We start from the raw sequence: 27793 nt of genomic DNA, 5'->3' as shown, positions 1-27793 counted from the left end.
AAGACTCTTGATCGTTTCACTGGGTCGTCAAGTGCCCCAACGTTCCAGGTGACTATCCTGGTGGCAGGTTTCTGTACCCACCCCCCTACCTGGGCGATCAACCATACTTGCCTTATGGATGCACCCCTGTATTCCAGGGTTTCCCTTTATTTGGGGGCCATCTAAAATGGCCGCGGTCACTGTTCCCGCTATGAGACCAGGCCCCTGCGCTTCGGGTTTTCCCTTTGTTGTTCTGACCCCGTCCTATGCCCGTTCTGTTGGTATCCTCTCTGTCTCCTTCTCACTCTCCCCTGTGCTCTGCTACCCTAACCCCTTCCTTCCTATGAGCGGGCTCCCTTACTAATAGTGAGGCAACAGTCCTGTGTAAAATTGTCCATTTCAATCGATTACTCTGCGTCTTCCTCACCGCTGCCTCGTTTGTTGTATGTCTAGACAGTTTGTGCAGACGAACACTTCTGCCTTGCCCGGTAAAATAATATCTCTGTTCTGTTACGTTACCCAGAGCCTGGTTGGGAAAACACCCCGATTCTAACATTGTTGTTTCATAGGGCCGTCATCATGTGGTTGAATTCGGCCCTGCGTTTCGCCAGGTCACCCCAATGTCTTGGTATACCCTTATATTGTGTTAAAACATAGAACATAGAACAGTACAGCACAGAACAGGCCCTTCGGCCCTCAATGTTGTGCCGAGCCATGATCACCCTACTCAAACCCACATATCCACCCTATATCCGTAACCCAACAACCCCCCCCCCCCTTAACCTTACATTTATTAGGACACTACGGGCAATTTAGCATAGCCAATCCACCTAACCCGCACATCTTTGGACAGTGGGAGGAAACCGGAGCACCCGGAGCAAACCCACGCACACAGGGGGAGGACGTGCAGACTCCACACAGACAGTGACCCAGCCGGGAATCGAACCTGGGACCCTGGAGCTGTGAAGCATTTATGCTAACCACCATGCTACCCTGCTGCCCTAGTCTGCACCGGCTCTTGGAAAGAGCACCCTACTTAAGCTGACACCTCCACCCTGTAACCCAGCAACCCCACCTAACCTAAGGGAAATTGATCATGGCCAATCCCCCTAACCTGCACATCTTTGGACTGTGGGGGGAAACCGGAATACCCGGAAGAAACCCACGTAGACACGGGGAGAACGTGCAAACTCCGCAGAGACAGTGACCCAAGCCAGGAATCGAACCTGGGACCCTGGAGCTGTGAAGCAACTGTGCTAACCACTGTGCTACCATGCCACCCCTTGTGCTACCATGCCACCCCTTTAGTTCCTCCCAGTTGTTTGCCTTCGTCTGTCGAGCCCAACGCAGGATCCTCTCCCGATCCAGGTATATGTTCAGCTTGGCTTTTATCACTCTCGGCTGCTCCTCAGCCCTGGGTTATGATCGGAGCAACCTGTGGATCCTGTCGATTTCCGACGGCTTGGGGAAGTTGACCCTTCCAACCAGGTTGCCCAGCATCTGGGCAACGAAATCAGTTGAGTCTCTGCCCTAGATTCCCTCTGGCAGGCCCACTATTCGGATATTGTGTAACCTGGCTCAGTTCTCCTGGTCCTCGACCTTCCCTTTCAGGCTCCCAGGTCGCTACCAACTTCTTGATCTCGACCTCCACGGCAACGATTCAGTCGCTTTGGTCTGTCGATGCCTTTTCCAGCTCCTATATCGTTTTCTTTTGGGCTTCCAACCTCTTTCCCATGTCGTTGAGCAGTGCCATACCACCTTGACTGCCCTGTAAATCTCCACTTTAACAAAGAACAAAGAAAATTACAGCACAGGAACAGGCCCTTCGGCCCTCCCAACCTGCGCCGATCCAGATCCTTTATCTAAACCTGTCTCCTATTTTCCAAGGTCTACTTCCCTCTGTTCCCGCCCATTCATATACCCGTCTAGATGCCTCTTAAATGATGCTATCGTGCCCGCCTCTACAACCTCCGCTGGCAAAGCATTCCAGGGACCCACCACCCTCTGCGTAAAAAGACTTTCCACGCATATGGAAGCACGGTAGCATGGTGGTTAGCATAAATGCTTCACAGCTCCAGGGTCCCAGGTTCGGTTCCCAGCTGGGACACTGTCTGTGCGGAGTCTGCACTTCCTCCCCGTGTGTGCGTGGGTTTCCTCCGGGTGCTCCGGTTTCCTCCCACAGTCCAAAGATGTGCGGGTTAGGTGGATTGGCCATGCTAAATTGCCCGTAGTGTCCTAAAAAGTAAGGTTAAGGTGGGGGGGGGGTTGTTGGGTTACGGGTATAGGGTGGATACGTGGGTTTGAGTAGGGTGATCATTGCTCGGCACAACATCGAGGGCCGAAGGGCCTGTTCTGTGCTGTACTGTTCTATGTTCTATCTCCCTTAAACTTTCCCCCTCTCACTTTGAAATTGTGACCCCTTGTAACTGACACCCCCACTCTTGGGAAAAGCTTGTTGCTATCCACCCTGTCCATACCTCTCATAATTTTGTAGACCTCAATCAGGTCCCCCCTCAACCTCCGTCTTTCCAGTGAAAACAATCCTAATCGACTCAACCTTTCTTCATAGCTAGCCCCCTCCATACCAGGCAACATCCTGGTGAACCTCCTCTGCACCCTCTGCAAAGCATCCACATCCTTCTGGTGATGTGGCGACCAGAACTGCACGTAGTATTCCAAATGTGGCCTAACCAAAGTCCTATACAACTGTAACATGACCTGCCGACTCTTGTACTCAATACCCCGTCCAATGAAGGCAAGCATGCTATATGCCTTCTTGACCACTCTATCAACCTGCGTTGCCACCTTCAGGGTACAATGGACCTGAACTCCCAGATCTTTCTGTACATCAATTTTCCCCAGGACCCCTCCATTGACCATATAGTCCACTCTTGAATTTGATCTTCCAAAATGCATCACCTCACATTTGCCTGGATTGAACTCCATCTGCCATTTCTCTGCCCAACTCTCCAATCTATCTATATTTTGTTGTATTCTCTGACAGTCCTCCTCGCTATCTGCAACTCCACCAATCTTTGTATCATCTGCAAACTTGCTAATCAGACCACCTATACCTTCCTCCAGGTCATTTATGTAGATCGCAAACAACAGTGGTCCGAGCACAGATCCCTGTGGAACACCACTAGTCACCCTTCTCCATTTTGAGACACTCCCTTCCACCACTACTCTCTGTCTCCTGTTACCCAGCCAGTTCTTTATCCATCTAGCTAGTACACCCTGAACCCCATACGACTTCACTTTTTCCATCAACCTGCCATGGGAAACCTTATCAAATGCCTTACTGAAGTCCATGTATATGACATCTACAGCCCTTCCTTCATCAATCAGCTTTGTCACTTCCTCAAAGAATTCTATTAAGTTGGTAAGACATGACCTTCCCTGCACAAAACCATGTTGCCTATCACTGATAAACCCATTTTCTTCCAAATGGGAATAGATCCTATATCTCCGTATCTTCTCCAACAGTTTGCCTACCACTGATGTCAAGCTCAAAGGTCTATAATTCCCTGGATTTTCCCTGCTACCTTTCTTAAACAAAGGGACAACATTAGCAATTCTCCAGTCCTCCGGGACCTCACTCATGCTCAAGGATGCTGTAAAGATATCTGTTAAGGCCCCAGCTATTTCGACCCTCGCTTCCCTCAGTAACCTGGGATAGATCCCATCCGGTCCTGGGCACTTGTCCACCTTAATGTCTTTTAGAATATCCAAAATTTCCCCCTTCCGTATGACAACTTGACCTAGAGTATTTAAACATCCATCCCTAGCCTCAACATCCGTCTTGTCCCTCTCCTTTGTGAATACCGATGCAAAGTACTCATTAAGAATCTCACCCATTTCCTCTGAGTCCACGCATAAATTCCCTCTTTTGTCTTTGAGTGGGCCAATCCTTTCTCTACTTACCCTCTTGCTCCTTACATACGAATAAAAGGCTTTGGGATTTTCCTTAACCCTGTTAGCCAAAGATATTTCATGACCCCTTTTAGCCCTCTTTATTACGCGTTTGAGATTTGTCCTACTTTCCCGATATTCCTCCAAAGCTTAATCAGTTTTGATTTACCTCGATCTTATGAATGCTTCCTTTTTCATCTTAGCTAGTCTCACAATTTCACCCGTCATTCATGGTTCCCTAATCTTGCCATTTCTGTGTCTCATTTTCACAGGGACATGTCTGTCCTGCACTCTAATCAACCTTTCCTTAAAAGACTCCCACATTTCAAATGTGGATTTACCCTTAAACAGCTGCTCCCAATCCACATTCCCTAGCTTCTGCCGAATTTTGTTATACTCTGCCTTTCCCCACTTTAGCACTCTTCCTTTCGGACCACTCTTGTCCTTGTCCATGAGTATTCTAAAACTTACGGAATTGTGATCGCTATTCCCAAAGTAATCACCGACTGAAACATCAACCACCTGGCCGGGATTATTCCCCAATACCAGGTCCAGTATGGCCCCCTCCCGAGTTGGACTATTTACATACTGCTCTAAAAAACTCTCCTGGATGCTCCTTACAAACTCTGCTCCATCTACGCCTCCAACACTACACGAATCCCATTCAATGTTGGGGAAGTTAAAATCTCCCATCACAACCACCCTATTGCTCTGACATTTTTCTATAATCTGTCTGCATATTTGTACCTCTACTTCATGCTCGCTTTTGGGAGGCCTGTAGTAAAGCCCCAACAATGTTACTGCACCCTTCCTATTACTTAGATCCACCCATATTGCCTCAGTGCTCGAATCCTCCATCATGCCCTCCTTAATCACAGCTGTGATATCATCTCTGACGAGTAATGCAACTCCTCCACCCCTTCTACCTCCCTCTCTATCCCTCCTGAAGCATCTATACCCTGGGATATTCAGTTGCCAGTCCTTTAATCTTGTTCTTTATCATGGTTAGTTCCTTAGTTAGGAACGCCTTCCAACCATTTCCTGGGTTTCCCTGCGCCCTCTCGAGCTACTGCTTCCTGGCATTATTTTTCTCTCTGTTATCTTTGTGGGTGAGGATGATGAATGAGTCTGATTTTCTGGGCTAAATTCATCCTAAAGTGCCTATTTAGCTGTTTTGTGGATGAGGGCCACCTGATGTGCGACTGCTCAGCACATTCCCTCGCCGGAAGTCCAGAATTGATATTTAATCAGTGAGGCAGCATCTTATTTAGTTAGTACTTGCGAGCTCTTGGTGCCATTCGTATGGGACAACCAGCTAGGCAGACTTTGATGGGAATCAAGAGTGAAAGGAGTGTTCAACGCTCCCATGGCGAGTGTACAGACCAACAATACCAACTCCCAATACTTCCAGCTGCACAGGGGCACCAGACAAGGATGCCCACTGTCCCCGCTGCTGTTCGCACTAGCAATTGAACCGCTAGCAATCGCGCTCAGGGCAGCAAAAAATTGGAGGGGGATCCGAAGGGGAGGTAGAGAGCACAGAGTCTCACTCTATGCGGATGATCTGCTCCTCTATATCTCGGACCCACAAAGCAGCATGGACGGAATCATCGCGCTCCTGAAAGAGTTTGGAGCCTTCTCGGGCTACAAACTCAACATGAGCAAAAGTGAGATCTTCCCAGTACACCCGCAAGGGGGGGGGGGGGCAGCACTAAAGGGGCTGCCGTTCAATCAAGCCCGACATAAATTCCGCTACCTGGGGATCCAAATAGCCCATGACTGGAAAGGGATCCACAAATGGAACCTCACCAGCCTGACGGAGGAAGTTAAAAAGGACCTGCAAAGATGGAACACACTCCCGCTCTCCCTCGCGGGGAGAGTTCAGACGATCAAAATGAACGTACTGCCCAGGTTCCTCTTCCTGTTTAGATCCATTCCGATCTACATCCCCAAGGCCTTTTTCAAAGCGCTGGACAAACTCATCATGGCGTTCGTATGGGGGGGTAAAAATGCTAGGATCCCAAAGAAGGTCTTACAAAAAACAAAAACCAGGGGAGGGCTAGCCCTCCCGAATCTACAATTCTACCACTGGGCAGCAACAGCCGAGCGAGTAAGGGGATGGATCCAGGAGCCAGAGGCTGAGTGGGTGCGTGCGGAGGAGGCCTCCTGCATGGGAACCTCCCTCCGGGCCCTCGCCACGGCAGCACTCCCATCCCCACCCAAAAAACACTCCAGCAGCCCAGTGGTGACAGCCACCCTCCAATCCTGGAACCAACTGCGGCAGCAACTTGGCCTGACCAAAATGTCGAACAGGGCTCCCATCTGCAACAACCATAGGTTCACACCAGCACTGACTGACGCCACCTTCAAAAGGTGGAGGCAGGACGGGGGGACACTGACAGTCAGGGACCTATACACGGACGACAGGATCGCAACACTGGACGAACTGACAGAGAAATTTCAGCTAGCTGGGGGGAACGAGCTACGGTACCTGCAGCTCAAAAACTTCCTACGAAAGGAGACAAGGACGTACCCACAACCGCCACGACAGACACTACTGGAAGACCTACTGGACGCAAGTATCCTAGAGAAAGGGAACTGTAGTGACATGTATGACCGACTGGTAGATAGGGACGACACCGTACTGGACGCAACAAGAAGGAAATGGGAGGACGACCTGGGGATGGAGATAGGGTGGGGACTCTGGAGCGAAGCACTGCATAGGGTCAACTCCACCTCCACGTGCGCAAGGCTCAGCCTGACGCAACTAAAAGTGGTACATAGAGCCCACTTAACAAGAACCCGTATGAGTAGGTTCTTCCCGGAGGTGGAAGACAGATGTGAACGGTGCCAAAGAGGCCCGGCCAACCACGCCCACATGTTCTGGTCTTGCCCCAGACTCGTGGAGTACTGGACAGCCTTCTTCGAGGTTATGTCCAAAGTGGTGGGAGTGAGGGTGGAGCCATGCCCGATAGTGGCGGTCTTCGGGGTTTCAGAACAGCCAGATCTATTCCTGGGGAGGAGGGCGGACGCCCTTGCCTTTGCCTCCCTGATCGCCCGCCGTAGAATCCTGTTTGGCTGGCGGTCAGCAGCACCGCCCAGAGCTGCGGACTGGCTGTCCGACCTCTCGGAATCTCTCCAAATGGAGAAAATCAAATTTGCCATCCGAGGGTCGGACGACGGCTTCCACAGAACGTGGGAGCCATTCATGCAACTGTTCCGGGACCTATTTGTGGCCAATGTACAAGAGGAAGAATAGTCGGGGGAAGGTAGCGGGAGGGGGGGGGGGGGGCTACAGGTTCGGTACGGGGGTTCGATGGCTAGCTAAGGCCCAAAACCAAACTAAATAAACATGTTGAGGGGGGGGGGGCGGGCGCAGTTACTACTACGAAGATGCTTACCTGTAAATATGTATGTAAATTTTTGCGTGTTTGTTTGTTGTTTTTTTTTTGTTCTTTTTCTCTCCTAACAATTTGTAATTTGTTCAATATAAAATATGAAAACTGAATAAAAACATTTATAAAAAAAAAGAGTGAAAGGAGTGTCCACTTGTAGAAGGAGGGGAATGTCTGTTGGGATCGATGATGACTCCCAACTGCCTTTGGTTTTAATATGGGTCCAGGAGGACCACTCCTAACTACATATGAAGAAAAGAAATATATGCAACTTGTTCTTGGGGCAACAGTATCTCTTTCAGAATTGATGATTTGGCTCCCCAGACCATGAATACACGTACAGGTTGCAGTCATGCACAGCCTGATTTCACAAAGGAACCTGAACCAATCTTTAGATACCCCATTTTCACAAATATTAGCCAAAAGCCAATTCCATGTAGGTGCTGTGGATGGCTTTGGAAAAGCCTGAGCAATTCCAGCATGGAATTAACTTGCACATACTGCATGTTGTTTTGGACTAAAAACAGAAATGCTGGAAAAACTCATCAGGTCTGGCAGCATCTGAGGAGAGAGAAACAGAGTCAATGTTTTGAGTCCAATATTACTTCGGAACTAAGGAGAGAATTAGAAATATAATTGATTCTATGCTGTTGAGAAAGTGGGGAGGGAGGGTCAGGTGGAAAAAAAAATAAGGTCAGGGATAGGTTTGGAAGGTGGGAAGTAGATTAAATACCAAAGATGCCATGAAACAAAAATCAAAGGGAGTGGTCATGTTATTCGTAAAGAAACAAACTATATTGCTCCAGAATAGGTGTTAAAAGCAGAATAATGGTCAATTCTGTCTGAAAACAAAAAGGTAAGATATAAACTGGCACTTGGTTGGGGTGGGGTGGGCGCGGAGGATGGAAACTCAAAATGGAGGACAATGTTCATGGTCTGAAGTTGTTGAATTCCGTGTTGAGTGCAGAAGACTGTGGACAAGATATTATTTGAATGAGTGTAAATTGAAAGAGGTGAATACGCAGCAAGACCTTGGTGTCCTTGTGCATCAGTCTCTGAAAGTAAGTGCGCAAGTACAGCGGGCAGTAAAGAAGACAGACAAATGGTATGTTGGCCTTCATAGAATCCTAGAAACCCTACAGTGCTAGAAGGTGGTCAAACGAGTCTGCGCCAACCCTCTGAAAGAGCACCATACCCAGGCCCACTCCCCTGCCCTATGCCTGTAACCCCACCTAACCTTGGATATTAAGAAACACTCGAAAGACTGACTGGCCTACTGCTATTTTCTGTGTATGCTTCTATGTATAAGGTGTTAAGAACCCCGCTGATATTAATGCAAGGGTATCCCAAAACCCAGAAGGGTAACTTGGAACCCCAGTTCTTATTGGTGTGTATTTTCCATTTGGTACGCTGTGAGAAAAGATGTGCAGACCAGGGAGGGACAGTCCAGTCATTGTCTGATCAATTAATAAAGAATGTTAAAGAGAAAAAGCATGCACTTAAGAGGACTATAATCCACAACACTACATTCATGGCTATACACAGTATTGCATGAAGTTACCCCTCAGGTCCCAACTACCTACCATTCCTAAACTCTTGTCCCTTGTTCCCAAGCAATATCCAGCATTATATAACACCATACACTAAATTAAACCGATAATTACCATGTACAGGCTATTTAGCAGCGTTTGGGAAAACTTTTTTCAGTGAAGGCAATAACTTGTTTTTGGGGGACTGTTTCTGCAGCTGGCTGTGGCTGTAATGGTAGTTGCTTCAGTGTCCCTTCTCCAGTTATTGTGCTATAGGTATATAATATGGGAGCAGCACAGTTGCTTCACACTCCAGGGTCCCAGGTTCGATTCCCGGCTTGGGTCTCTGTCGGTGCGGAGTCTGCACGTTCTCCGTGTGCCTGCGTGGGTTTCTTCCGGTTTCCTCCCACAGTCCCAAAGGTGTGCAGGTTAGGTGGATTGGCCATGATGAATTGGCCCTTAAGTGTCCCAAAAGGTTAGGTGGGGTTACTGGGTTACAGGGATAGGGTGGAGGTGTGGGCTTAAGTGGGGTCCACTTTCCAAGGGCCTGTGCAGACACGATGGGCCGAATGGCCACCTCCTGCACTGTCAATTTGATTCTATGATCATCCTTTCCCTTTGATGTTACCCACCTGTGGATTTGGCATATACATGTCAATTTCTTTTATCTTTCCATTTTGAAGTTACCTCATCTAAACCCCCCCCCCCCCAAGTCACAGAGATAAACATTTCCTTCTCTCACTAATATGCTAATTCACAACACAAAATTTTTTCAGACAGCTGCTCTTATTAGCTCTCTTTTTTTATTTTATTTTAGCCCATTTTCATTTTTTAATCTTAATTTTCCCTAATCCTTACAAAGGGGCTGTTTCACCAGCCTATGCTGGGCTTCACTGGAATATTGCAGGAGGCTCAGGACAGAAATATGAACATGAGAATTGAAATTGCAAGTGACTGGCAGGTTGGAGTCATGCACAAAATGGATAGGGCTATGTAATCGGAAACTTGTAGTGTTGGGAATATTTTTTTAAATTAAGCAGCACTGCCTGTTTCTTTTCCCACAGGTTTGGATAGAGTTTGGTCGAATTTTGCTTCCCCAAGGATACCACCCGAATGATGTAGAAGAAGAATGGGGCAAACTGATCATTGAAATGTTAGAGCGAGAGAAGGCTCTCAGACCTGCAGTAGAAAGGTCAGTTTGTGTATTCTTATAATGCTTTCAGTTTGCAAGCAAATGCATCTGCTGTTGAAGTGGAATCTCTACACCATGCCCTGCAGAAAACTAATATGAATATTTAAATGTTCCATTTTTATCATTATTATTACTTTTTTGAACAGCATTTATAAGCATTGTGAACAATCATTCAATCTTCCCTTTAGGTAAAAGCTCTTAAGTATTGGCAATTCTACTCATTGGTAGACATTTAGAGAATAGGATTATTTATACTGCAGATTCTCAGTGAGCAATTCAGTTGATGAAATTAATTGTTTTCACAAGTGCAAGACACAAACAATCAGGACAGAATAAATGTGGTAGAAATACCTGGGTTGATGCAGCAGCAAACTGGGATCTTGTCACTGTTGGGGAGGTTTTAAACTAATGTGGCAGGGGGATGGGAACCAGATTAGGAAGTTAGAGGTCAGTAAAGAAGCAGCAACTAAAGCCAGTAAGGTACGAGACAATAAACTCAATGTGACTAAGGGGAAGAGTAGACAGGGAAGAGATGATGAACGCAAAGGTGGTCTGAGGTGCATTTGTTTTAATGCGAGAAGTGTAGCAGGTAAGGCAGATGAACCTAGGGCTTGGATCAGTACCTGGGAATATGATGTTATTGGTATTACTGAGACTTGGTTGAGGGAACGGCAGGACTGGCAACTGAATATCCCAAGGTATAGATGCTTCAGGAGGGATAGAGAGGGAGGTAGAAGGGGTGGAGGAGTTGCATTACTCGTCAGAGATGATATCACAGCTGTGATTAAGGAGGGCATGATGGAGGATTCGAGCACTGAGGCAATATGGGTGGAGCTGAGAAATAGGAAGGGTGCAGTAACATTGTTGGGACTTTACTACAGGCCTCCCAAAAGCGAGCATGAAGTAGAGGTACAAATATGCAGACAGATTATAGAAAAATGTAGGAGCAATAGGGTGGTTGTGATGGGAGATTTTAACTTCCCCAACATTGAATGGGATTCGTGTAGTGTTGGAGGCGTAGATGGAGCAGAGTTTGTAAGGAGCATCTAGGAGAGTTTTTTAGAGCAGTATGTAAATAGTCCAACTCAGGAGGGGGCCATACTGGACCTGGTATTGGGGAATAATACCGGCCAGGTGGTTGATGTTTCAGTCGGTGATTACTTTGGGAATAGCGATCACAATTCCGTAAGTTTTAGAATACTCATGGACAAGGACAAGAGGGGTCCGAAAGGAAGAGTGCTAAATTGGGGAAAGGCAGAGTATAACAAAATTCGGCAGAAGCTAGGGAATGTGGTTGGGAGCAGCTGTTTAAGGGTAAATCCACATTTGAAATGTGGAAGTCTTTTAAGGAAAGGTTGATTAGAGTGCAGGACAGACATGTCCCTGTGAAAATGAAAGATAGAAATGGCAAGATTAGGGAACCATGGATGGCGGGTGAAATTGTGAGACTAGCTAAGATGAAAAAGGAAGCATACATAGGATCGAGGCAACTCAAAATTGATGAAGCTTTGGAGGAATATCGGGAAAGTAGGACGAATCTCAAACGCGCAATAAAGAGAGCTAAAAGGGGTCATGAAATATCTTTGGCTAACAGGGTTAAGGAAAATCCCAAAGCCTTTTATTCGTATGTAAGGAGCAAGAGGGTAACTAGAGAAAGGATTGGCCCACTTAAAGACAAAAGAGGGAATTTATGCGTGGACTCAGAGGAAATGGGTGAGATTCTTAATGAGTACTTTGCATCGGTATTCACAAAGGAGAGGGACAAGACGGATGTTGAGGCTAGGGATGGATGTTTAAATACTCTCGGTCAAGTTGTCATACGGAAGGGGGAAGTTTTGGGTATTCTAAAAGACATTAAGGTGGACAAGTGCCCAGGACCGGATGGGATCTATCTCAGATTACTGAGGGAAGCGAGGGTCGAAATAGCTGGTGCCTTAACAGATATCGTTACAGCATCCTTGAGCACGGGTGAGGTCCCGGAGGACTGGAGAATTGCTAATGTTGTCCCTTTGTTTAAGAAGGGTAGCAGGGATAATCCAGGGAATTATAGACCTGTGAGCTTGACGTCAGTGGTAGGCAAACTGTTGGAGAAAATACTGAGGGATAGGATCTATTCACATCTGGAAGAAAATAGACTTATCAGTGATAGGCAGCATGGTTTTGTGCAGGGAAGGTCATGTCTTACAAACCTAATAGAATTCTTTGAGGAAGTGACAAAGTTAATTGATGAAGGAAGGGCTATAGATGTCGTATACATGGACTTTAATAAGGCATTTGATAAGGTTTCCCATGGCAGGTTTATGGAAAAAGTGAAGTCGTATGGGGTTCAGGGTGTACTAGCTAGATGGATAAAGAACTGGCTGGGTAACAGGAGACAGAGAGTAGTGGTGGAAGGGAGTGTCTCAAAATGGAGAAGGGTGACTAGTGGTGTTCCACAGGGATCTGTGCTCGGACCACTGTTGTTTGTGATCTACATAAATGACCTGGAGGAAGGTATAGGTGGTCTGATTAGCAAGTTTGCAGATGATACAAAGATTGGTGGAGTTGCAGATAGCGAAGAGGACTGTCAGAGAATACAACAAAATATAGATAGATTGGAGAGTTGGGCAGAGAAATGGCAGATGGAGTTCAATCCAGGCAAATGTGAGGTGATGCATTTTGGAAGATCAAATTCAAGAGTGGACTATATGGTCAATGGAAGGGTCCTGGGGAAAATTGATGTACAGAAAGATCTGGGAGTTCAGGTCCATTGTACCCTGAAGGTGGCAACGCAGGTTGATAGAGTGGTCAAGAAGGCATACAGCATGCTTGCCTTCATTGGACGGGGTATTGAGTACAAGAGTCGGCAAGTCATGTTACAGTTGTATAGGACTTTGGGTCGGCCACATTTGGAATAATGTGTGCAGTTCTGGTCGCCACATTACCAGAAGGATGTGGATGCCTTGGAGAGGGTGCAGAGGAGGTTCACCAGGATGTTGCCTGGTATGGAGGGTGCTAGCTATGAAGAAAGGTTGAGTAGATTAGGATTGTTTTCGTTGGAAAGACTGAGGTTGAGGGGGGACCTGATTGAGGTCTACAAAATTATGAGAGGTATGGAGAGGGTGGATAGCAACAAGCTTTTCCCAAGAGTGGGGGTGTCAGTTACAAGGGGTCACGATTTCAAGGTGAGAAGGGGAAAGTTTAAGGGAGATGTGCGTGGAAAGCTTTTTACGCAGAGGGTGGTGGGTGCCTGGAACGCTTTACCAGCGGAGGTGGTAGAGGTGGGCACGATAGCATCATTTAAGAGGCATCTAGACAGGTATATGAATGGGTGGGAACAGAGGGATGTAGACCTTGGAAAATAGGAGACAGGTTTAGATAAAGGATCTGGATCGGCGCAGGCTGGGAGGGCCGAAGGGCCTGTTCCTGTGCTGTAATTTTCTTTGTTCTTTGTACAGGTGGTTTTACACTATGCCAGAGTGGTTTTGGAAGGATTTATGTAACCCAAGTCTGTCTCTTTGGCTTCTTTAGTTATGCCAGTGCCAGTGAGACATTAGGCACTGGCGATTATACGTTTTGTATACTCTTCTTGTATTGAATGGTGGAGCAAGCTCGAAGGGCTGAATTTCCTACTCCTGCCCTCAGTTCTTATGTAAATAAAATGAGCTGTCTTTAATATCTATTTCTCTATTTGGAGCATTTAACTCTTTGGAAAATAATAAAACTAATGATCCATATGGTAGGTTTGCTGTTTATAGCTTCATGTTTCCTCGTCACCCAAAATGGACTGCATTGGCCAAGTTAACCAATTTAGTTGGCAGAAATGTTGGCAGCATGGTTCCCACTCTAGTGACAGTGCAAAGCTGCATAGCTCTAGCAAAGCAGATAAAAATAAATTAAAACTTAAAATGATGGGTGATGGGAATGTGCTGAGCGGATGCACGGAAGATGGCTCATCTCCTAGGAAATCAAATTTAGGCACTTTTAACCGAAAAGCATTCCCTCATCACCCTCTTCAACCTATAAACACAATATAAACCGAAATGCTGAGCAACAGGTGCACCAGAGGCCGCAAGGAAACGAGGCAACAGGAACCCAGATAATCTGGTCAGCGAGACGGCGGACCCATGAGGCGAGGAAGCCCCCCGCCTGTCCCTGAAAGCGAGGGGACAACAAGCCGTACACTGAACTCTCCCTTGCAGGAGGGCGGGTGGAGGAAGTTCCTCACCAGAGAGCTAAAGGAACTCAATGAGGACATAAGACTTTGAATCCAGGCAGCAGTCAAAGTCACGGTCATGGAAGCGTTCGACAAAGTGGAGAGATGACTAGAGGACAAGGGGAGCACAATCAAGGAGCTGGAAAAGACCTCCATGGACCAGAGCCACCGGATCGTCGCCCTAGAGATGGCAAGGTTGGTGGTGGCCCAGGGGAATCTTTATGGGAAGGTAGAAGATGAAGAGAACCAGGCAAGGCGCCAGAAGCAAAGTATGGTGGTGCTGCCGGAGGGAACCGAAGACAGGAACCCCATGGACTATGTGGCTGGGAAACCTGGTGGCAAGGGAAAGGTTCCCCAACCTGCCAGAAATAGGGTTTACAAGTCGCTCTGGCTAAAACCCAGGACCGAGGAACAGCTGAGGGCAATAATTGTGATGGTGTTCCGATAACAAGACCGGGAAATAATTCTGCAATGGGCCAGGCAGATGAGAACCTGCAGCTGGGAAGGATACCAGATACATTGGGATAGACCTGACCAAGTGCCAGGCCGAATTCAACAAAGCAAAGGCGGCCCAGTTCAAAAGTGGGGTGAAGTTTGTGATACTCTCTCCAGCCAAGCTATGGGTAACTTTCCGGGGCAAGGGGCACTATTTTATGGCGCCTATAGACGCGGACAGGTTCGTCCAAAAGAACGGCTGGGAAGGCAGCAGCAGAAACAAAGGTGAAGCTGTCACACTGAGAGACTAGAGGGCAATTTGCGTGGAACTGTACCGCCTCGTTCTGAAGCCGAAAACTAAGGAATAGAAAGGAGGGAGCAATGCAGCAAGGCAAAGGAAAAAAGGAGGAAGAGATAAGTGATAGAAAAACAGCGGGCGAAGGAGAGGCTCAGACCGACCGTGGGAGGGGAGCCACTAAACTAGCCGGATAGTTAACGCCAGGACGTATGAGGGGGGGGGGGGGCACGATGCATCTCCCGTGTGAGAGAGAGCATCTGATGATGGGTTGGGGGGGGGGGTAAATGTGCAGAACCATAGGGAGAACAAAGGGATGGGGGGGGGGGTGTAGAAGGGCTCTAGGCTGGCTACAACAGGCCACAAAATAGTGCCGCACGCAGCCACTCTGAAGGGTGCCCAAACAAAGGGAAACCCTGGAGTGCGGGGGCACATCCACAAGGTAAGTAAGGTTGATCCTGTGGGGGGGGAACAGAAGCCCCCCCACCAGAATAGTCCCCTGGAGCGTCAGAAGACTTAACGCCCAGTTAAAAGATCCAGAGTCTTCGCCCACCTGAAAAGTATGAAAGCCGACATAGACACGCCTGAAGGAGAAGGACCGACTGCGGGTAAGAAAGGGCTGGGTGGGATAGGCAGCTAACATTGAACATCAGGCGACTGCTAAACATGATCATTACCCCATCCGGGGAGAGAGTACCAGAGATGATCATCTCCTTGGATGCAGAAAAGGCCTTCGACAGAGTCAATTGGAAGTACCTCGGGTACTGGAGCGGCTTGGGCTCAGAGCAGGGTTCAGGGCATGGGTGAAACTTCTATACAGCGATCCCATGATGAGTGTGCAGACTAACACCATCAGCTCTAATCACTTCCAGATGCACAGAGGCACAGGGCAAGGATGCCGCTGTGCCTGCTTTTATTCGTCCTGACAATCAAGCCACTAGCGATCGCACTCGAGCGGCAAAAAACTGGAAGGGGATCCTAGACCACATAGTCACACTCTGTGCGGATGACCTGGTCCTCTACTTCGCAGACCCCCAAAGCAGCATGGAAGCCTTCTCGGGCTACAAACTCAACCTGAGCAAAAGTGATATCTTCCTGGTGAAGCCGCAAGGGACAGGACAGAACTGGAGGGACTCCCGTTCAAAAAGTCCAAAACAAATTCTGCTACTGGGGATTCAAATTGCCCACTATTGCATACAGATCCACAAATGGAATCTGGCAAGTCTGGTGGAGGAAGTAAAGAAGGACCTGCAGAGATGGAAAAATTTCCCACTCTCCCTGGTAGCAGGGTGCAGACGATCAAGATAAACGTACTGCCCAGGTTCCTCTCTCCGTTCAGATCCATATTGATCTACATCCCCAAGGCCTTTAGCGCAGTGGGGGGGGGGGGGGGGGGGGGGGGGGGGGAAGGGAAATGCGGGCACCTGTACGGGCAACTGTTGAGAAAGGCGCACTTTCCACTGTATGAGACGAGAAAGGGGTTGGAATAGGGTGGAGACTCTAGAACGAAGTACTGAACAGGGTCAACTCCATCTTCACATGTGGAAGGCTAAGCCTAATGCAGCTAAAGGTGGTACACAGAGCGCACCGAACCAGAACCCGAAGGAGCAGGTTCCTGGAGGAGGACGACAAATGTGAACGGTGCAGGGAGGCCCAGTCAACCACACCCAAATGTTCTGGGCATGCCCCAGACTTGTCAGGTTTTGGAATGCGATGTCAGAGGTCGTGGCAGTGAGGCTGGCACCGTGCCCAAAAGTAGCAGTCTTCAGGGTATCAGACTAGCCAGAACTCTTCATGGGAGGGGGGGGGGGGGGGGGGGGGGGCAATGCCCATATCTTTGCCTCCCTAATCTCTCGCCAAAGAATCCTGCTCAGCTACCGATCAGCACCATCCAAAGCTGCAGACTTGCTGACCAACCTGTCGGAAATTGTCCAACTGGAGAAAATCAATTCGCTATCTGGGGGTCGGAAGAGGGCTCCCACAAGACGTGGAGGCCATTCAGCAACCTGTTACAGAACCTGTTTGTCGCCAACAGCCAATAGAGCAAAGAGGAGAAGAGGCCCACAGGAAGGTCACCAGCACCAACTAAGGGGAGGAAGGAGGGGACGGATGGGTGCTGACCACACCCTGTGCAGGGGGCACCCCCCCCCCCCCCCCCCCCCACACACACACACAGAAAAGGATTGTAAATACATGCAGTAGACTAGGATTGATGTATCACTATGTAATTTATGTGTCACCAAATGACCTTGCTATGTATGAAATTGAAAATCCGAATAAAAACATTTTCTTAAAAACTTAAAATAGTAACCTAGAGCAAATTGTTCAGCAGAGAAACTAGATATCAAACCAAAAGGTTCAGTTATAGGACTGGCAACAGATGATGTCCATGTAGGACAGTATGGGAAGGACTGATTGTGAAACATTAGAGCATGCTCAGAAACATATATAAAAAAGAAAAAATCTTTATTAATGTCACAAGTAGGCTTACATTAATACTGCAATTAAGTTACTGTGAAAATCACCTAGTCGTCACCATCTGCTAATCTTGGTAAATCGCAAGTGGCCAATGGGCAAGAAAATGCCCAATTTCATAACAATGGAATTGTAGGACTAGTTGAGGCAAAAAAATCCATTGGTATAATTGACCATTTTGATCCACTTCAATTCATTCATGAATATGATGAGGAAATGCAGCTATTTTTAGTGATAAAATGAATCTTAACATAGTTTGCAATTTTGGATACAGTGGACAGCTCAGCACTGAAATTGTGGTGCACCCAATGAATTGAATCACCATAGACAAACGCAGCAACACAACCAAATGTTACAAATAGTAAATGTATTGGATGGTCAATTCATCTGTTTTTTGGTGATGGTGATTAAGAGAAGAAAGATAGCCAGGGCATTGGGAGGAATTCCATGCACCTCCACGAGTAGTATCTTGAGCGCTTGCAGTTGCCTGAATAGTAGATGGAGCTTTGTTCAATGACTCTTCTGAACCCTAACTTGTTTCCATGCTGCCACTTTCAACACTTCTGAAGTAACAGCCCACAGTATGTGCTCAGGTTCTGAAGTCAAGCTTGAACTCTCAACCCTCTGACTTGGAGGCAAAGTGCATGAACTGAGCCACAATCAAGGGTCAAAAAATGCAACTTTGCTGAAATTGTCCACATCCAAAGTACAATTTGAAGAAAGACCTTCAATTCTATGTAACACTGTTTCTAATGCTAGTTTCAGAACAAATAATTTGATTGAAGTAGTCCAAGGAAGCCTTGGTGCAGGCATATATTTATACAGCTTTTGGCTGTCTTTTTTTTGAGGAAAATGCTTGTTTCTATTATCTCAGTGTGCTTCAGTAAAAATATTTTTACGACATTAAATAAAGGTTGTTTCTGGTTTCCAGCCCTCAAGAGGAATGTGATGACCTGTCCTTTACCATGCAGTGATCAAACATCATCTATTCTTTCATGACTATGTTGTTGTCAGTTAGTCTTTCCTATTGCTCAATAGAGTCTCAATGTGCATTTAATTACATACTGTAATTGTTAATGCTGAAAAGAATTGAAATCAATTCTTCTATTTGTATTTTTTTATTTTCCAATTTATTTCGGTGCATTAGAGACCGAATCTGGTCTCCTCAGCAAATGTTCAATTTGGACACTTATCAAGAGAGGATAATTGATACATTTTATGACTTCTAACTGTTACAGATCACAGAAAATTAATCTATAATAATACTCAAATTTCATATGATGAGAATTGACTTTAACTGTGTTATACCAAAGTCAAGTGACACTGAGAATAAATCTCCTTAAAAAGATAAACAGCAGATGTGGCCATGCTACAAGAGACTTGCCTGAGATTGGGGGATGAGATTAGAATGAGGAAGTGTTTCATTCGGGGTTGGATTTTAAAATGAAGTGGGTTGCGATTTTAGTCAATACGTTTTGAGGTGGGAAATATAGTGGCTGACTCTGGGGGAAGATATGTTATGGTAAGTGGGAAACTGGATGGGATGACGGTGGTGTTGTTAAACATCTATGCCCCGAACTGGGACAATGTGGAATTTGAAGCGGGTGATCAAGGGGGAGTTTATCTCTATTTGGGCACATAGGGAGGAGGGCGAGTGGGTGGAGGAATTCGGGTTATCCACGTGTGAGGCGTTAGGGCAGTTGCAAAGGTGAGAGAGGCGGTATAAGAGTATGGGAAGAAAGCGAGCAGGATGTTAGCGCACCAGTTGAGGAAGCAGGATACGGCGAGAGAGATTGGGAAAGTGAAGGACACAGGTGGGAATACGGTCTTGGACCAACGGGGATGAATGGGGTTTTTAGGGAGTTTTATAACAAATTGTATGAGTTGGAACCCCCAGCCTGGGAACAGGGGATGAGGCAGTTTCTGGGAGGGTTGGAGTTTCCAACGGTTGAGGAGGAGCTGGTGGAGGGCCTGGGGGGTCACAATTGGGCTTGTAGAAGTAGTAGTGGGGCTGGGACCGGATGGGTACCTGGTGGAATGTTATAAGAAGTTCTCAGGGGTGTTTGGACTGCTGTTGGTAAGGGCTTTCAATGAGGCAAAGGAGCTGGGAGTGCTCCCCCCCCCCCCCCCCCCCCCCACCCCACACACACACAGGCGCCAATCTCCCTCATTCCAAAGTGGGATATGGTCCCGGAAAACTGTGGGTCATGCAGACCGATCTCACTGTTAAATGCCAAACTACTGCCGAAGATCCTGGCCGCAAGGATCGAAGATTGCATCCCAGGGGTAATAGGGGAGGACCATACTGGGTTCGTTAAGGGGCGACATTTGGCGACCAACATTAGGAAGTTGCTTAATGTAATTGTGATGCCTTCAGAGGGGCGTGAGGTTGAAGTGGTGGTGACCATGGTCGAAGAGAAGGCCTTTGATCGGGTGGAGTGGGAATACTTATGGGAGGTCCTGAGAGGTTTAGGGATTTGTGGACTGGGTCAAGTTGCTATACCAGGCACCGGTGGCGAGTGTGTGGACGAATCAGGTGAGATCAGACTATTTCAGGTTTGCCTTGGCTGTAGAGCATTAAGAGCGCCGAGGGTCAGGAGAGGGTAGAGCACAGGGTCTCCTTTATGTGGTTGATCTACTTTTGTACATATTGGACCTGCTGCTGGGGGGGATTATAGGAATATTGGAGGAATTTGGGCGGTTCTCGGGATACACATTGAATATGGGTAAGAGTGAGGTCTTTGCAATCCATGACGAGGGGGCAAGTGAAGAGATTGGGTGAGATGCCGTTCAAGGTGATGGGAGGGAGCTTTTGACATTTGCGTATCCAGGTGGTGCGGGAGCAGCTACATAAACTGAATTTGGGTCTATGGTAGAACAGATGAGGGGGGACTTGCAGAGGTGGGATGCGCGCCCGTTGTCATTGGCGTGGCGGGTTCAGACGGTTAAGATGACAGTCCTCCCGAGGAATTTTTATTTATTTTTAGAGCCTTCCAAATTTTATCCCCAAGGCGTTCTTTAAAAAAGTTAATGCAGTGGTCACGGATTTGCTTGTGTGGGTAAAACCCCGCGAATGAACAAGGTCGTGCGGTGGGGGTGGGGTTATAGAGGGATCAGGTGGCTGGCTCTTCCGAATTTCATTAATTGCTACTGGGCGGCGAATATTGTGATGATTAGGAAGTGGGTAATGGGGGAACGGTCATGATGGGAGCGGCTGGAGGTAGCCTCATGTAGGGCACAAGTTTTGGGCCACTGTTAACGGCACCTCGCCGACTCGGTACTCGACAAGCCCGTTGAGGGTGTGGGGACAATGGAGGCAGCACATGGGGTTGGAGAGGGTGTGGTTGTGGGCACCGGTATGTGATAACTGGGGGGGGGGGGGTTTCCGGAGGTGGCAGCGGGCAGGGGTCGAGAACTTCTGGGTTCTGTTTATTGATGAGGGTTTCCCGAGCTTAGAGGAGCTGGAGGAGGACTTCTAGTTGCCAGGTGGGAATGGGTTCCGGTATCTACAAATGAAGGATTTTGTGCGGAGGCAGGTTTCAACCTTCCCGCACCTGGGACTGCAGGACAAGGTGGTGTCGAGAACAGGAGTAGGAGAGGGGAAGGTCTCCGAGATCTATAACGAACTGATGGAGTGGGAGGGAGTCCCGATAGGGGAGGTAAAGAGACTGTGGGAAGAAGAGCTGGAGGATCGGGGGGAGGGGGAAGTTGGAGGCCGGATAATGGGAGGAGGCCCTGAAGCGAGATAATGCATCCTCGTGCGCCAGGCTCAACCTGATACATTTTAAGGTGGTCCCCAGGGCACACATGACTGTGGCCCGGATGAGCAGGTTCTTTGAGGGAGTGGAGGATTGGTGTGGGCGGTGTGCGTGGGGTCCTGCGAACCATGTCCATATCTTTTGGGCATGTCCAAGGCTGAGGGGCTTTTGGCAGGGGTTTGCTGACATCATGTCAAAGATGTTAAAAGTGAGGCTGGTGCCGAGTCCAGAGGTGGAGATCTTTGGTGTGTCGGAAGATCCAGGAGCCCAGGGGGTGAGAGAGGCCGATGTCCTGGCTTTTACCTCCCTGATGGACCAGAGACGGATCCTACTAGGATGGAGTGACTCAGAGCCCCTGAAGTCGGGGATATGGATTAGCGACATGGCGGGGTTTCTCCGACTCTAGTAAATTAAATTCGCCTTGAGAGGTTTGTTACAGTGGTTTGCTCGGAGATGGCAGCCGTTCATCGACTTCTTCGAGAAAAATTAAGCTTTCGGGTTGGGGGTATGGAAGGCGGAGGCATGGGAGAGACGGGTAAGGACAGGAGAACCAATGGAGGGGGTGCTGGGGGACACTGTTTATGTAAGCCATGTTGGCTGGGGTCTAGGCTCAGGGGATGTGTTGGGTATATTGTGTTTTTGTTCTCGTTGCAATTTGATAAGAATTGTTAAAATCATAAATGTCTCAAAATATTTTCCAAAAAAAAAGACTCTTGGTTGCTGAAGCCCATCTCTAGAAGGTCTCCTTTTTAACATTAAATTAATTTCTCCTATTTTATGATATACTCCTTTAGGCTGGAACTGCTGCTGCAGATTGCCAACAAAATCCAAAATGGAGCTTTAAACTGTGAGGAAAAATTAACACTGGCCAAAAACACCCTGCAAGCAGTAAGTAGAGATGAACAATACAGAGCTGGTTTCTAGTATCATTGTGCAGTGAGGATAGATCGATTATATATCATAAAAGGGCAGCACGGTGATGCAGTAGTTAGCACTGGTGCCTCACGCAGCTGAGGACCCAGGTTCGATCTCGGCCCTGGGTGACTGTCTGTGTGGAGTTTTCATGTTCTCCCTGTGTCTGCGTGGGTCTCATCCCCACAACCCAAAAAGATGTGCAAGTTAGGTAGATTGGCCACGCTAAATTACCTCTTAATTGGAAAAAATAATTGGGTATTCTAAATTTATTTTAAAAAATAATAATAAAACAAAAATACTGGAAATACCTGGCAGCACCTGTGGAGGGTGAAACAATTATCATTTCAAGTCTGTGATGTTTCAACAGAACTGGAAAATGTTAGAAATGTAGTAGAGTTTGAGCAAGTGAAAAGGAGATAGGTGGGACAAATCCAGAAGGCCGTACCGTGCTCAGTTGAAAAATAGTGCTGTTCCTCAGACTTGTGTTGTGCTTCATTTGAACACTGTAGCAGGTCAAGGACAGGAAGATCAAAGTGGAAGCAAAGTTTTAAATTAAAATGGTAGACTAAATGGTATGTTCTGTAAAATGTTCACCAGTTTGTGTTTGCTCTCCCAAATATGCATGCAACCACATCATGAGCAGCAGAAGAAGATAGATTAATATTTGTTTGGGTCATGAACATGCACATTGGTCTAAATGGATCAAGTCATTATGTACCAATCATATTCACTAATGACTAAGCTTCCCCAAATGAACACCCATCTAGTAAATCACATTGGAAATGCATTGACTTAATTGAATTTCGTATATTTCAAACTTATTTTTCCTAGGATGCTGCTCATTTAGAGTCAGGCCAGCAGGTTCAGTATGAAACTGAGGTGGTTATGTACTTGGAGGAATGTGAGCGGTTAATACGACAACTGCAAATTGATGCACAGATTCTCCGAGATGAGAAGTATTATCAGGTAGAACAGATTATTATGAGGTAAGTTTCCCCGTCCATTTATTTGCAATGACACACTCTTTTTTTCCATTGATACACATGCAACTCCATCTATTTGCAGAACATAAATTCAAATTGTTGCATATTGAATTCCTTATGTGCACTTCCGAAATACATTTTCACTGAAAAACTAAATCATATCACGATCCATGTTTTTCAGTAATAAATGCAATTGTGATTTGTGACATTGAGCATTTGTTATTTATTTAAGCAATGCTGTTACAATCCAGTAAACTAGCAAATTTATTATTTTTCGCATTATTGCTATTTTGTATTGCTACCAGGGCAAGTCAAAGGCTCGGAATCCTACGGGGAGTAACTCACCTCCTGACCACACAAAGCCTGTCCACCACCTACAAGACTCCAGTCAGGAGTACAATGGAATACTCTCCACTTGCCTGGATGAGTACAGCTCCAACAACACTCAAGAAGCTCACCATTATCCAGGACATAGCAGTCTGCTTGATTGCTACCCCTTCCCCAAAAGTCAAACCTCCCACCACTGACCAGCAGTGACATCTACAAGATGCACTGCAGTTACTCATCAAGGTTCGTTAGACAGCACCTTCCAAACCCACGGCCACAACCATCTAGAAGGACAAGAGCAGCAGATACCTGGGAACCCCACCACCTGGAGGTTCCCCTCCAAATCACTCACCACCCTGACTTGGAAATATATCGCTGCTCCTTCACTGTCGCTGGGGCAATATCCTGGAACTCCCTCCCTAACAGTACAGTGGGTGTACCTTAACCTCAAGAACTGTGGCGGTTCACCACCACCTTCTGAAGGGAAACTAGGGATGGGCAATAAATGCTGGCCTTACCAGCGATGTCCATATCCCGTAAATTAATTTTTAAAAATTTATTTTTGTTGACATAAGCCAAAGTATTATCATTATAGTATTATTTCCACATTTCTGCTTCCACAACCTATCACAATCAAGTGGGTAACCTATGAATTGGCAGTTTGATTAACACTCCGTGGTCAGAAAGGTATCTTTGATGTGGGGTTATCAAATGTTTATTTGTAGGGAATTAAGTACTTGAAAGGTTTTAAATGTATTCAGTGTGCTTGAATGTACTTGATTGTATTTCATCTCAGCATGGCTCCTGAGGTCTGCCCATGGTGGACACTGGGTGATGTTGCTGGGTGGGTGTAAGGACACGGTTTGGGGGGTGGGGGTATGGGTTGTCATGAGTTGGCACTTAATAGGATCCATAAAGAACTATGGGAATGGGTAGAAAGGCATAGGTTGGCATTGAGGGTCAGGGGTGAGTAGAGTGACTTAAGTTTACATGAAGAGTATTAAGGGCTATTAGGATGAGTAGAGAAGAATGAGGTGACATGGTTGGCATGGATGGGGCATGGCGTGTGTGGGGGTTGAGAGAGTAATAGGGCTTTCAAAAAAAATTCTTACAAGTGGGATGAAGTCCCAGAACATTTTAAACTGCGAACCTCGGCACCTGGGCTGCCTCCATTCTGTTGCTGGGGGCAATGGATCTAACTCCAATTGGCACCCCACCCTCAAAATAAAAATCCTATCATTTGGAACACTTTCTGTTGAGTCAGGTTTGTGGGATCAGGAAATTTCTTGACTCTGCGTACCCAACACTGGAGCAAAGGTTTGAGCCTCTGTTTAGTATTGGGTGCTACCATGGTAATAGAAGTGTAATGCAAATTTTTGTGATGACGTGTGTGTGCAGTTATTGCGTGTCTTAACCCAATAGGAACTGTGTAGAGAGTTCCCTAAGTCTCTAACGTAGGGCATTTAGTGTGAGATGAAGCAAGATTGGAGGAGGCTCGCGTGAAGAATAAATACCAGCCTAGACCTAGGTCTGTTTCTGTGCTGTAAAGCCTGCATGCCAAATGGGGAGCATTATATCCCATGAGTTTCAATTGGATTAAATCCAAAATTAGATTTAGGAGAGAGTGCCAACACTTAGGTTCAGCCCTATATGCAGGAACCCAAACAGCATAATATTTAGTCACTCAGTTGACTACTTTACTGAGTAGGTTTGCTCCAATAATGTGGCACCAATTCCTCAAATGTAGCCATGGTAAAATACTTCCCCGAAATGTATTTTGTTGCATTAGGTTCTCAATATTACATTTAAGGTATTTAGGTGGTGGGCTGGAGGACATCAACATAAAATAGGAAAACATGAAAGATAACTTTTAGTTTCATATTCTGTGTTAAGATTGTTCCAAATTTTGTTTTAATATGAAAACCATTGTAGAAATGTTGCCTACTGGATTCGATGTGCCAGTATAAACCATGTATTTTCATTTGGAAAGAGTTAATTTCTCAGCTTTCTTTATCTCCTTAATTGCAGAATTATTAAACTACAAGAAGAGCTGGTGACATTGAGGCTTGAATGCACAAACCTGTACAGAAAAGGACATTTCATCTCCTCCACAGAGCATTTGCAATCTTTGAACTTGACTGTCACTGACTTAACAACTGATGTTAGTTCAGGCACTTTGCACATCACCTCCCTCACAGGGTTTAAAAAACCCATGACAAGATCAGAATTGGTTGCAGTCTCTTCAACACAAGATGAAGGAAGCCTAAGATTTGTGTATGAACTTTTGGCGTGGGTGGAGGAAGTACAGGTACTATACATTTTTTAAGTTGAACAAAAGTCAGAGCTCTGTGTTATTCTTGTACAAGCTAAGAATTGCTCATAACAAAGATTAGCGATGATCTGTAGATCGCAACATTTCCACCAGCAAGTTTTTGTCATTCTGATAACAGTAGATTTATTGTCTTTTATTATTATTTTTTCAAATTTAAAGTGCCCAATTCCTTTTTCCCCCAATTATGGGGCAATTTAGCGTGGCCAATCCAGCTACCTGCACATTTTTAGCTTGTGGGGGTGAGACCCATGCAGACATGGGGAGAATGCGCAAACCCCGCATGGACAGTGACCCGGGGCCTGTGTTGAACCCTGGTCCTTGGCGCGTGAGGCAGCAGTGCTAATCACTGCGCCACTGTACCGCCATTGTCTTTTAATATTATACCATGTTCATGCTATAGCATTAGTTGAACAATCCCTTAAAATACAATCTTCGCTATCGTGAATTTTCCATTTGCCATAAATTAAGATGTCTTCTTCCATGTACTGCTAAGGTTGCAAAACAAATATGATTCAGTACATTGTTGGATCAGATGTTATTTTCCCCATTCTAGATTCTGATTTAATAATAAGCATTGGACCAGCCCAGTGGAAATCCAAGTCCAGCTCAATGGGAATTCCTGTGGTTGGTGTCAGCAATCTGTGCTATATCAAGTTTTCATCATTGGAAATAGATATCTTCTGAGCTTCATATTAGCATATGTAGTTGTAGCTTTGAAGAATGCAAGGACTTACTGCTCTTTGGAGTGTTCTCCCAGTTTTATCTGTTTGTCAATATAACTGTTATAATTAAAAACTGCAAGTGCTGGAAATACACAGCAAGTCTGACAGCATTCATGGAGAGAAACAGAGTTACTGTTTCAACTCCAATATGACCCTTCCTCAGAGCAGATTATGCTAACCTAGTTCCAGAGAGATAGCACCTGTCACCACATGAAGGTGTTTAGGGCTTGGTGTGGCTAAAGTGTAGACTGAATGATTTTCTGTCAGGTTGTACATTATTGGCAGATTTTCTGATGTACATACATTGTATATGCAGTTTGGAGAGTTTACAGTTGTTTTTGTATTGGGTTATATAACTTGCTGCTGCCAACTTTGGTATTGCTAGCCTTTCACAATCAATCTGGGTACTCTAAATCAACCTTGCCAGATTTATGAAGGCTAGCAGTCATGAAGACTTATCTATCTTCAACTTGGTGAATCAGATATAGCTGTTTTAGGGTGTCACTGGCTGTATTAAATTCTCATATTGGACAACAATAGCACCAACACAGGTGTTGCACAATATGCAAGCAGCTTTAAAACATTTCCAAGATTGAACTGATGCTTCATGGCTTAATCCTGCAGATAAGACTTGACCAAACTGAATGGGGCACTGACTTACCGAGTGTGGAGACACAGCTTGATACCCACAAGACAATCCATACTGCAGTGGAAGAACTGGAATGTAGTCTTAAAGAAGCTAAAATTTATGAAGTAAGTAATTCTATGTATATGTGTCTCAGTTATTTAGCCAAATATGTTTCAAATCTATATGATTAAATCAAAACTCTAGGGGCACAATTCAGTGGCCAAGTCTGCTTTTGGGCACGTTTGGCGGGGTGTTTCTCAGTGGCTGCAGCGCCGGTGTTTTTGGCCTCTGGAAGTTTCTCCCTGCTGAGGCTACACTGAGTTGATTTCTTGCTGGAGAGCTGATCTTGTCATCAGGAACGGTTCCTCTTAGATCAGGGCGCCATTTTGCAGCCCTATCTCCCTTTTCCACCCCCACCTTGTCAAGGCCACTGGAACCCCCCCCCCCCCCAAACATGGGCACCCTACTGAGGGCGAGATCCAGATTGCGCCGGGTGGAGAAAGTCGGGTGAACCGCGATGGGCCTGGCGCAGAGTCCAATTTGGGGCTCGCTCTTGATTCACCCATTGTGCCCAGATCCATGCCAAGTGCAAAGAGATCGCTAAGACATGTCCCAGATTGGTCTCATTCGCGTTCCAAATTTCCACTATTGCCATCTCCTACTTGACCTGGGGCTGCACAATGGTCCACCTTCAGCAGATGGCTGCTGAAGGATATTGGCC

At 46.4% G+C, this 27793-nt stretch overlaps 1 protein-coding gene across 5 annotated transcripts in view; it reads left to right on the top strand.

The window, feature by feature from the left end:
- macf1a (microtubule actin crosslinking factor 1a) overlaps positions 1-27793 on the top strand; it is an 837043-nt gene that overhangs the window by 456355 nt on the left and 352895 nt on the right. For all 5 annotated transcript variants that reach the window (XM_038800586.1, XM_038800577.1, XM_038800561.1 and 2 more), the window contains exons 11-15: positions 9880-10007; positions 21960-22053; positions 22912-23066; positions 25419-25698; positions 27069-27197. In XM_038800586.1, the coding sequence (XP_038656514.1) occupies positions 9880-10007; positions 21960-22053; positions 22912-23066; positions 25419-25698; positions 27069-27197 (786 nt within the window). The remainder of the gene's footprint in view (positions 1-9879; positions 10008-21959; positions 22054-22911; positions 23067-25418; positions 25699-27068; positions 27198-27793) is intronic.

Source organism: Scyliorhinus canicula, chromosome 1 (genome assembly GCF_902713615.1).
Source record: "Scyliorhinus canicula chromosome 1, sScyCan1.1, whole genome shotgun sequence".
Lineage (NCBI taxonomy): Eukaryota > Metazoa > Chordata > Chondrichthyes > Carcharhiniformes > Scyliorhinidae > Scyliorhinus > Scyliorhinus canicula.
This window is presented reverse-complemented; position numbering and strand designations above follow the sequence as displayed.